The 12,177-nt window shown below is 42.4% G+C and overlaps 1 protein-coding gene across 1 annotated transcript; it reads left to right on the forward strand.

Moving 5' to 3' along the window:
- Positions 1 to 180: 180 nt before the first annotated feature.
- On the forward strand, positions 181 to 7,673 carry TBL2 (transducin beta like 2). Its single transcript, XM_069944779.1, has 7 exons — positions 181 to 339; positions 2,129 to 2,256; positions 3,366 to 3,550; positions 4,156 to 4,304; positions 4,602 to 4,728; positions 5,992 to 6,144; positions 7,150 to 7,673. Exons 1-7 carry the CDS (start codon positions 234 to 236, stop codon positions 7,604 to 7,606), a joined length of 1,305 nt encoding a protein of 434 aa, XP_069800880.1. The 5' UTR covers positions 181 to 233; the 3' UTR covers positions 7,607 to 7,673.
- The last annotated feature ends 4,504 nt before the right edge of the window (positions 7,674 to 12,177 follow it).

The following is a 12,177-nucleotide window of genomic DNA, read 5'->3' on the forward strand; positions in this document are numbered from 1 at the left end:
AACTGATTATTCAGTTTAAAAAAAAAAAAAAAAACGGCACGACCCTTCCAGGCCTTGACAAGAGCGCCTCCATGTTTCCTCCTGTGTGAGAGCATTCAGTGCGCGGCGGCCGCTAACTACGACATTGATTTGTTACTGACATTTGTGTACAATAAAGTTACAGTAAAAAAAAAAAAAGAGGCTGCGCGTAGCCGCCGCGATGTTACGTGGCTGAGTGGTGGTGAGCCGCGGACATGGAGGTGGTGGCGCTGGTGGCGGTGACTGTGGTGCTGGGGGGAATAGTCGTGCTGCTGGCACTATGGGGCAGGAAGGAGGGCAGCAACCAGCAGGAGACGGGCGGTGAGTGTCATACCAGGGTGTGAGTCTCTGCCGCAGGGTGTTATCATAGAGACTATAGACTTCATTGTACATAATACTACGTGTCAGTATACATAGTATCTGCTATCTCCAGCTCACTGCAATACCAAGGCTGCGACTTCAAGGAGTTGTTCATGTATACTGACGTGGCATTAGACCAGTGATCCCCAGCCTGGGGGATACCGACCTCCCAGCATGCACTGATGGCTTTGGCTCTCATGGCATGCTGGGAGTTGTAGTTCTGCAATACCTGGAGATCCCTAGGTTGGGCATCACTGCATAATAGGACACCTTAGCTACTCAGATGTCAGATTGAACAGTAATGGACAAACCCTTTTACTTCTCTTGGAAGATTTGATTGTGTACAGTAACCTTTATAAAGTCACCTAGCTTATCAATATAACAGTGCATGACCCCATCTGATGGCTAAAGTCCCAAAGTCCTCTGTGAGAGTCACCTCTCCACCCTAGGTAACAGCAGCTGGTTTGACACAAGTGTAAGTGTTTTTCTTTAGGGTGCGTTTACATGGAATGATTATCGTTTGAATTTACGTAAAAACGATCACATTTGAGCGATAATTGGCTTGTGTAAACTCAGTGAACGATCAAGCGATGAGCGAAAACTCGTTCATTTTGATCTTTCAACAAATTCTCAAATAGTCGTTGGTCGTTGGCTTAAAAATTTGCAGATCGCTTCGTGTAAACAGTCTTTTGGCGATTCACCCTATGTGTGAGATGGGCTTAAACGATCGCAATAACGATTTTTCTAACGAATTTTCTAACGATCGTTGCTTCAAAATCGTTAAACAACCGATTGGGCAAATTATCACTTTGTGTAAATGGACCATTACACTAGCAGATCCCTGTCTGATTTGAGCGCCAATCAAATTGATCGGTGATCATAAAAAGGAGCGTTTCTACTCCCATCACTTCCGTTATAATAAGCAGCACATCCCCCGATTACAGGAGGAGATGAGCTGCAGAGTAGCTATAATTAGATTGCCTGCTGTATACTGACTGCTGGGTGCTTTACATGGGGCAGTAGTTGTCCCATTTAGTGGCCAATAAAAAGGCTGTTATACGGACATGTTCTTGCTCCAGCATTATGGCCCCAGGTCCTGATCTCACTGCAGGTATATTAAAGGGGTTATCCAGCACTACAAAAACATGGCCACTTTCCCCCTACTGTTGTCTCCAGTTTGGGTGAGGTTTTGAAACTCAGTTCCATTGAAGTAAATGGAGCTTAATTGCAAACCGCACCTGAACTGAAGACAACAGTAGGGGGAAAAGTGGCCATGTTTTTGTAGTGCTGGATAACCCCTTTAACCCAGACTGATAGCCGTCTGTTCAGGTCATCAGATCTGTGGTCAGGTTACAGATGCAAAAATGTGTCTATATTATGCATATGTGAAACTAGCCTAAATACACATTCACAGCATAAGTTTTTATTACAATGCAGAATCCGATTCATTTCCTCCAGCCTTGGGTATACTTATATTAGTGTTTGTATTGTCTCCAGGGTAGTCAGATCTATAATTCCTCCATCGGTTTTGCAGATGCATTGACACAGACAGATGTGAACATAGTGCCAAAGTGCATCCTTGTTCATCAGTTCTGGCACGCTCCATTTATTTGCATAAGAAATGGCACCAAACAGATAATGTGAACCCAGCCTACAATAACTACTTATTTTTTAAACATTTTTTTTTATTATTAAAAACACATTATAGTCTATATGTTTACAATGATTTATATTTTTGCTACATATTTAGCCGAGAAAGCAAATGGTCATGCAGTACCGGAGAAGCAGAGTACAAAGAAACAGAAACCGCAAAAGCCACGCAAAGAAAAACCTCAGGCCCACAGCTTCTCCCACCCGCTGCTGGCGTCTGCTCTCAAGGTATCCATATAAATAAATAATTGCCTTCTTTATTACCCTTTATGTAGGTGCAGGGCTCGTCTTACTCCATAAACACTCGCACACAGAGACCTGTAGAGGGACGATGCGCTGAACCAGTGGTGTAACTACCATAGATGCAGAGTTGGCAGTTGCTATGGGGCCCGTGCAGGAGGGGGGGGGGTGGCTCGGGGGGAGAAGGTAAGAGTGTGTGTCCTTCTGCTTAACCCCTTATGTACTGCAGTGTGTAAGTGACCCAATGTTAACTTACATGCTGCAACACATAAAACGGGACAAGTCTATACGGGACAGACAGACAGACTTTCATTTTTATGATATATATATAGGGAAAGGGAGCCCCTTAAAATTTTTTGCTATGGGGCACCGTGAATCCAAGCTATGCCCCTGCGCTGAACATTTATTTACAACTTTATTTTGGATTCCATGTCAGGCATTGACTTAACATATGAATTTACAGTACACTTTACATTCTTTCCAGAAAATTTCCCCTTTTCTTCAAATATTAGTTGGATTTGATATTACAGGAAAACTATCAGCAGGTTAGGCAAATCTAGCCTGCTGATATCTCCCTATTGCACTTGGGACACTGAGGATGAAGGGAGGTCTCTTACCTTTAGTGTAGGTTCTGACTACGGAATCCGCGCGCATAAATCTTGGCGGATTCCATGGCTCGTACCCGCTCACGGTGGCGTGCATATCCGCTGGCACCATAAACACCATTCTATGGCCGGGCTGATTCTGCTGTCTGCAGAAAGAATAGACATGTCAGTTATTTTGGCCGAATGCGGAATCTGCCCGACCATAGAATGGTGTCTATAGCACGGGCGGACAGGCTATAGATCATTGTTGGATGTAACTCCCATTTTCCTAGTCCTTGGTGAGAAATGAAAAGAAAGAAATTGTACCTCTAAAATGCTGTGATAAGTGCTTTATGAAGATGGGCAATTGTGGCATGGTTGTGCAAATGCATGTGATTTACAGGCTGTTCTGTACCATGGCATATAATAATAATAATAATAATAATATTATTATTATTATTATTATTATTATTATTATTATTATTATTATTCCTTCTTGATTGTTTCCTCCAGGCCCACAGTGGAAACATAACCTGTCTGGATTTCAGCAGTAACGGTAAATATTTGGCCTCCTGTTCTGATGATAGAACTGTCAGGATATGGAGTACCAAGGACTTCCTGGAACGAGAGCACCGCTGTATGAGAGCCAATGTGGAGTTAGATCATGCCACACATGTCCGCTTCAGTCCTAACGGCAGGTAATATGTAATGCAGTTAGGATTTCATCTTGGTATACTTACTTGGGGTATGAACCCACTTTAGGAGTATGTTCACACTAAACAATAGGTAAGGAATTGAAGAGGTAATATTCCTGAGGAAAATTTCCTTTTCTTCAGTTTGCACAGAATTTGTTGGGGATTTGAGCAGAAAGTGGAAATTTAAAGCTCATTGACTTCTATGGGATTTTTCTAGCGGAATCCGCCCAAAGAATTGACTTGTCAATTCTTTAGGTGGAAAGCGGATCCGTGGCGTTGGATCCGTGGCGTTATGCGCATAAAGTCTGCTGTGTGAACAGCTGAGCAGAAATCCCATTGAACACAACAGGGCATTGCTATGTACATACGGTATTTTACGGGCAGACTTTCCAGCGAAATACGTGTTAAATTAAGCACAGATTTCACAAGAAATTCCTCGCCGCTTGTTCAGTGTGAACATAAATGGAGACTTGGAAGACCCCTGTATACTTTATAATGGTGGCCATACCCACTGCCGACAGAAGTATAGTGTGTATGGGGATCTTTTAAAGCATTTTGATGGGTTATGGCACAGAAGCAATACAATTGTGTCTCTCTCTCTTTTTCAGAGCCTTCATTGTGTTTTTAGCATATGGGGATACAATCCGTGTGTTTAAAATGAACAAGAAAGATGAAGCATTTGTCTTCTCTGTTGCACAAGAAGACTTTCCAAAGCGCCATAAAGCCACCGTCATTAATATTGGAATAGCAGATACAGGTGTGTTGTACAGAAAGTATCAACCTGTAGCTGAGCAATCAAGACCGTGTCATCATATATGCTTGTAATGTTCTGTATACTTGTATCTTATATGAGGGCAAAAAGTGGAACACCTAGTAGAACATTTTCACTTCTGCACATGTTAAAAGATCCTGATGACTGCCCAAAGACTAACAATAGCAGAGAGATTTGAAGGACCTTCCTAGCTTCCTTTAAAATGCATCCTAAAAAAAATGTAAACCAATAATTGATTTTTCAGGAGAGTTTTGATTTTGTTTCTTTTTTATTCTTGTACAGGGAAGTTTATTATGAGTGCATCCAATGATACCACAATTTTGATCTGGAACCTGAAGGGTGATGTACTGGCAACTATCAATACCAACCAGGTTTCAAACGCCTATGCCAGTGTGTCCCCATGTGGGAGGTAATAATCACCTCTTTTAATTCCATCCCCCAAACATTTGATATACCATCATATTAGTTTTATATACGTTAGTATTTAAAATGAATGTACCATCTCGTAATGCAACTTTTTATTTTTTTTCACATTGCCATGTTGGTGCCTGAGTGGTGATACTTGTGACGCGGTCCCTTTTTCAAAGCGCCACTCGGTTTTCTTCTTGTGTACCCGCCCGCTTTATGCACTGGAGGTAGGCCCGGCGCCCCCCAGTGGAATGGTATCTCCTCCCCTCAGAGACATGCCTCCATTGCACGGGCAGTGGCAACAGAGTTATTACGAGCTGGTACATTCACTTTAAGGGTGAGTTCACACATAACAGAAGCGTGAAATCCACTGAGATTTCTGTACTGTCAATTTCAATAGGATTACATACTTGAAGTGTATGAGAATTGCGAGAATGTGAATGCCATCCCAATTAACCCGCCGCAGCCTGATTCGTACTTTATTGGTCCCCACTCAGGCTTGTTCTGTGGCTCCTGGCTCCCTGGTGTCCCACTACAGCCACTTATTGGCTGAGCGGAACTTCAGGATGCTAGGAGCCACAGGGCAAGCCGGAATGCGGATGGGTAAAGTATGTCCCAGGCCTCAGCAGGTTAAGGGGGGTGGCATTCACATACTCGCAGCAGGATCCTATGCAATTTTATTCAAACTGACGGTACAGGAATCAGAGTGGATTTTGGTGCAAACTTGCAGTGTGAAGTCCTCTGCAATTCTGTTGTGTGAACCCACCCTAAAGTTCTTTCTTAAATTATTTACAAATGGAAGGGTCCTCTGTAAAGATAATGGGGAAGATCTATCATCCTGTGCCCTTTCTGCACATACCACCTATTGATAACTGTGGCCTTGTACACACATTATTATTATTATTATTATTATTATTATTAATTTTTTTTTTTTTATTTTTTTTTTTGGTAACCAATCTGTGTGCTGCTGGCTTGTGATTGCAGGTCGTCCATAGAGTGTCATCCGTGAGCCACCTGCTATCACAGTCTGTGCATTATGATAACACGCGGAGGTGTGGACGAGCCCTAATTTAGGTTTAAAAAATAATTCATATATAACCTGTAAAAGGAAAGTATCATCAGAAAATAATCTACTGTCTAAATCAAGTTTTATACATATCTTTTAAAGAATTTTTGTTTTGTTTTTTTCTCTAATTTTCCATTTATATTTTAAAATAATCCTTAAAGCTTGCATTTTTCAGTCTGACCAGTCTGTTCTTCATAGGTTTGTGGCAAGCTGTGGTTTTACGCCAGATGTGAAGGTTTGGGAGGTCTGCTTTGGTAAATCTGGAGAGTTTCGGGAAGTCGCCCGGGCATTTGAGTTGAAAGGCCATTCAGCTGGTGTTTGTGGATTTGCTTTCTCCAATGATTCCAGCAGGTCAGTATTTATTGTGTTGGTATAATGGGAGGAGCAGAGCAAAATATTTATTTTAGACCCCAAAAACAAAGTAATACTTTAGTGTATCTGCAAGTTATACAGGAGCTCGGTACAGCTGCCTCTCCTGGTCAACAGTAGGATAGTGGCTGGGTACAGCTTTAGGCTATGTTAACAAAATGTATAAACAACGTCCATTATTTGGCACTTAAAACAACGGCCATTGTTTTAAATGAAAATTGCATTGAAGTCTATGGACAATGGCCGAAAACAATTGACATGATCATTATTTTGACGGCCGTAGCAAACGGTGGCCGTTGTTTAATACCGTTGTGTGAAACAGTGGCCATTGTTTGCATTGACTTTAATGCAAATTAATTCATTGTGAAAAGAACGGCCGTTGTGTAAATTGAGAATAACAGCGGTTCTTTTCATAAAAAGTATGTTGTGTAAACATAACCCTACTCCCAAAGTGAATACACTGATCCCAGCCATGTGATCTCCCACACTCGGGTAGTACACTCACCCCCATGGTTTTTCAGTGTGTGAATATTTTTCTATATATTATATTTTTTTTTGATCGATCTTCTCTAATCTCTATCTCCTGATCAATATGGGTCTGAACACTCAGACCCAGACCAATCAAAAGTTTTGACTTGTCAGAAGTTTTGTGAAACGACAATTTAAATGTTTTTTTTTCCCGTTTAGACAAGGTTCACCCTGCATTTTTGCTGTTCCTTAAACAAATCCGTTTTTTATTGTTTGGTAAGCCACGTTCTTGTCTATGATAAAAAATAAAAACATCCTTTTAATATTTTATTTCTTTTTAATAATATAAGTCAGTGGAAAACAGATTGTAATGGATGGCATACATTTGCATCTGTTTTTGTTCCATAAAACAGATACGTTAAACAAACAGCAAAAACTCAGTGTGAATCAAGCCTTACCTGTGAGTCAGGTACTCTAGCTACATTTGTTATATTCTTCCTTTTTTTTCCCCCCCAATAGGATGGCCACTGTTTCTAAAGATGGGACCTGGAAGCTCTGGAAAACAGATGTTGAGTATAAAAAGCAACAAGACCCCTACCTGCTTTTTACAGGGAAATGGTCCGGCCAAGAGCCTTGTCGTATTGCATTGTCTCCTGATGGTCGTATTGTTGCCATAGCCAGTGTCTGTGATATCACAGTGTACAACGCTCAGACAGGGGAAATAGAGGAGGAGTTCAAATCTGTACATGGAGACGTGATCTCAGACCTTGCATTTGATATTAGCAACAAATTTTTGGTGTCTACTGGAGATCGCGCTATACGCGTCTTTCATAATTCAGCTGGATATAGAGCTGCTATTGCTGACATGAAGGAAATGCTCAGAAAAACCACCAACAAAGGCACAAAGGAACGGCTACAGCAACAAATAAAGAACGCAGAGAAGGCATTAGATGCTGCGTACAAACAGAAGAATTAAGACTGTTTTTATAATTGTTTTGATACAAAAACATCTCTACTTTCTACAATTAAAATATTTCCTGGAAGTATGTGCCCTAACAGTGTATATTTCTTTTACATATTACAATGGCTTTAATGGTGGCTATCACCAAAAGCTTCTTCTGACCTGTCATAGTGACGTGGCAGTAGCCAGCAGAATGCTGTGCCTGTTCATCTCCGCTGGTTATTTTTAATGTATTGAAACGAGCACAAACTGTACAGATTTATGGAGAGTCTCATAGAGTTTCTATAAATCCACAGTGCTACGGGTGAGCGCATTATGCCCACTAGTTTTAGCATGAGGGTCTCATCCCTCCGATCCTCTGTGATCAAGCGTTCGGACATGTCCCAATGACAAGTCAGAAGTTTTTAAATTTAAGTTACCCTTTTGGTTTTTCACACCTAGTGTTTTTGCCAATATTCAAATTTCAATTACACGTGCCTATCCAGCCTTTGATTTAAAGGGGTTATCCAGCGCTACAAAAACATGGCCACTTTTACCCCTCTCTTGTCCCAGTTCAGGTGTGGTTTGCAATTAAGCTCCATTTATTTCAATGGAACTGAGTTTAATAATCCCATCCAATCTAGAGACAAGAGAGGGGAAAAAGTGTTTTTGTAGCGCTGGATAACCCCTTTAAAATATTTCCAACCTATAAAGCCACATAGAGTTCACATCTGCAATGCATAGGATTGGTTGAAAGGCCTGGACAATTAGCATGCACATTTTATTGGTAAAATGTCTCTCAAACCTCATCTGGCATCAAAAGCAGCACAAAAACTGTCCCAGCAGATTGATGCCATAGGTTCAATGGCTAATCAGGTCCTAAACATTGCAATGGGTGGGGGGCCAGCTGCTGAGACCACTGAACACTATAAAGCAGGGACAGAAGCGCTCTGCTGAAGGCTTTGTCCCTTCATTTCTGCTTGGCTTTTGTCAGAAACAACAGTTACATACAGTTAGGATATCAATATCCACATAGCCAGTAACATGTACAGTCAATAACCGGTTTGTCGGAACATCTTAAAAGAAGCACAGGTACATTGTCACAAAATAAAGTGTCCATAAGTACCCAACCGTGGTACCTAAAGATGAGCTACTGTCAGTAAGAAGAACCCACTTGGTAAAGCCCAAGAATCAGTGCTATGAAAAGAAATACGGTAGATAAAAAAAAGGTAAAAATAAAGCAAAACGAGAAGAAAGAATAATAAGCAATCTTATAAAACACCTCTACAGGATGACCCAGGACTAAATGATGACAGATTAATTTCTAGTTCTCTAATAGGAAGCAGTCCCCTATTCCACCCTAGAGGGTGGCAACATCCACCTACATCTCCCCAATACTTAGCAGAGCCCTGCCAGGGCACCAAAGAAACAAAGTATAATCTAGAGAGGAAGAGAGAAATTACATAACTAATCTTGCAAATTCAGCAGAATCCAAGAAGAAACTCAATGGGAACCAAACAGCAGCCCATTTTTCTGACCGGCCAAGCTCCTCCACCACAAGAGAGGGGAAAAAGTGGCCATGTTTTTGTAGCGCTGGATAACCCCTTTAAAATATTTCCAACCTATAAAGCCACATAGAGTTCACATCTGCAATGCATAGGATTGGTTGAAAGGCCTGGACAATTAGCATGCACATTTTATTGGTAAAATGTCTCTCAAACCTCATCTGGCATCAAAAGCAGCACAAAAACTGTCCCAGCAGATTGATGCCATAGGTTCAATGGCTAATCAGGTCCTAAACAATGCAATGGGTGGGGGGCCAGCTGCTGAGACCACTAAACACTATAAAGCAGGGACAGAAGTGCTCTGCTGAAGGCTTTGTCCCTTCATTTCTGCTTGGCTTTTGTCAGAAAGCCGGATGGACAGTTCCAAAAAATTCAGGGCAGGGGAGGCACACACCCTCTTTGCATCACATGTCTGCGCTATAAAGAACTGAGTGTGAGGGTCTCTGTGCGCACTATATTATATTTTAAATGTAAGGTACTGTAGGAATTAAACATACAGGTACAGTAGTTAGATGGAACCAATTAAACATAATTACATTACTCCAGGGAAAATACTGTTCAGCTCTCAACCAACCTTGGAGAAGGGATTGTGGTAGATTACAGAGGTATCACTACATGTTTTGTGACCATCTACTTCTCAGAACTTTACAAAATACAGTAGTCTTTCTAAAATACAGAATAGTGTAGGCCAGGGGTTGACACATCTGCTCTTCAGCCACTTTATGTGTTTTCTGTGTATTTTTTTTTAATGGACATTATTTACATCAGGGATCAACTTTAGCTTTGGCCGTCCAGGCATGATGGGAATTGTAGTTTTGCAACAGCTGGAGGGCCGAAGGTTCCCCATCCCTGATTTACATGGAGAAACAATAGAAACAATTGTGAAAACATTTTCCATTTATGTGGTTAATGTTTCAACAAAAGTTGTTTAAATCAATAGCACAAGTGAGTATTAGAAACTGTAATACTCTGTTTAACATCTGCCAAGTAAGGGTTGTAATCTGGTGGAAACTGGGAAACCCTTGCTGCATTATCCTGCTGAAAAATACCAGTTGGGAGCCCGGCCATGAGAGGCTACACATGTGGCTGCAGGAAATCCTGCCCGTACCACTGAGATGTTTGGTGTCCCTGATATCACTGCTGGGGTTGGCCACCATTGCCGCATACATAGGATCCCCAGGTTACAGTTGAGGAAGTGTGTTGCTCACCATGAAGCCTCCATAGTCTAACCATTGGTGAATCCCAACCAGAACCTAGATTTGGCAGAAACAGGTTTCAATGAAGGTGTCACCGGTGTCTGGATGGTGGACAAGGAAACTGGGAGTTGCTAGTGCTTGTTGGCCGGTTAAATGATCCTCTCTATTGGTGGTCTGCATGAGCCCTCTGGAGCCTGTTTGCGACATGTGCATGCCCTCAGGTGACCACTGCTCCCAGCACCTAACAGCTTGGTCACAATGGCCAGGAAGCAGTCCCCGGCCGCCTCCTGGTCTGAGCAAGGACTCAGGTCTTGATGTGTGCTGTCCGCTCAGCCTATCAGTGGCCATAGTGGGGTCCCGCCTTGGCAGCTGACAGGCTGAGTGGGACCGCACACATCACGACCTGAATCCCAGCTCAGACCAGGAAGCAGCCAGGAACCCGAAGCGGGATGCGGCCACTGCGCTGGAGCAGAGGAGATAAGAGTATGTTATTTTGTTTATCCTCCCCCTCCCCAGCACGTGTTATATAGAGTCAGTTTAATTAGTATCCAACAACAGTTACATACAGTTAGGATATCAATATCCACATAGGCAGTAACATGTACAGTCAATAACCGGTTTGTCGGAACATCTTAAAAGAAGCACTGGTACATTGTCACAAAATAAAGTGCCCATAAGTACCCAACCGTGGTACCTAAAGATGAGCTACTATCAGTAAGAAGAACCCACTTGGTAAAGCCCAAGAATCAGTGCTATGAAAAGAAATACGGTAGATAAAAAAAAGGTAAAAATAAAGCAAAACGAGAAGAAAGAATAATAAGCAATCTTATAAAACACCTCTACAGGATGACCCAGGACTAAATGATGACAGATTAATTTCTAGTTCTCTAATAGGAAGCAGTCCCCTATTCCACCCTAGAGGGTGGCGACATCCACCTACATCTCCCCAATACTTAGCAGAGCCCTGCCAGGGCACCATAGAAACAAAGTATAATCTAGAGAGGAAGAGAGAAATTACATAACTAATCTTGCAAATTCAGCAGAATCCATGAAGAAACGCAATGGAAACCAAACAGCAGCCCATTTTTCTGACCGGCCAAGCTCCTCCACCACAATCTCTTCCATCCTGCCAATTTCTTTAACTCTGCAATCCAATCAGTGTCGTGGAATGAGAGCTTTGCCCAGACTATTCCTTTATACACAAATATAAAGTTTAAATATAAAACCAATCAAACCCAAATATTTTAAAGGTAAAAAACCTGATCAGTAGTGTAATATAGTGCTACACGAATGTAGCATGTGGTCTACTGCACTTTTACCTCTGTCCCTTTATACCCTGCTTCTGGGAGTCTGTAATAGGAGACCTAGGGACCTTCACTAGGACCCCAGATGACACTTTGACTCTCCACACCCTGGGATTTTGTCATGATCAGGGGGACATGGGGGGTAAGAATGGCTTTAATGACCCTATAAAGTGGTAAACAGCCATTGCAGGAGGGTGATTCTAAGGGCTCGTTCCCACTGAGGAAAGGTAGCGGAATTCCGCGACGGAATTGTCCGCCGCGGAATGCCGTTAGCCTCCCGCTCATAATGGGAGTCTATGGGAGGCGCGCGCTCCTGCCCTGTCCGCGCTGAAGAATGAACATGTTCATTCTTCAGCGCGGACAGGGCAGGAGCGCGCGCCTCCCATAGACTCCCATTATGAGCGGGAGGCTAACGGCATTCCGCGGCGGACAATTCCGTCGCGGAATTCCGCTACCTTTCCTCAGTGGGAACGAGCCCTAAGCCTCCCCTAATGTCTGCTCTAATGCAAGTTAGCATCAGGATAGACATTACATTTGGGGAA

The sequence above is a fragment of the Dendropsophus ebraccatus genome, chromosome 11 (assembly GCF_027789765.1).
Source record: "Dendropsophus ebraccatus isolate aDenEbr1 chromosome 11, aDenEbr1.pat, whole genome shotgun sequence".
Lineage (NCBI taxonomy): Eukaryota > Metazoa > Chordata > Amphibia > Anura > Hylidae > Dendropsophus > Dendropsophus ebraccatus.

Coding starts and splice junctions, on each gene's coding strand:
- TBL2 (XM_069944779.1), top strand. CDS start 234: ATGGAGGTGGTGGCGCTGGTGGCGGTGACTGTGGTGCTGGGGGGAATA. Junction 4,729..5,991: donor AGTGTGTCCCCATGTGGGAG/GTAATAATCACC, acceptor TGTTCTTCATAG/GTTTGTGGCAAGCTGTGGTT. Junction 6,145..7,149: donor TTCTCCAATGATTCCAGCAG/GTCAGTATTTAT, acceptor CCCCCCCAATAG/GATGGCCACTGTTTCTAAAG.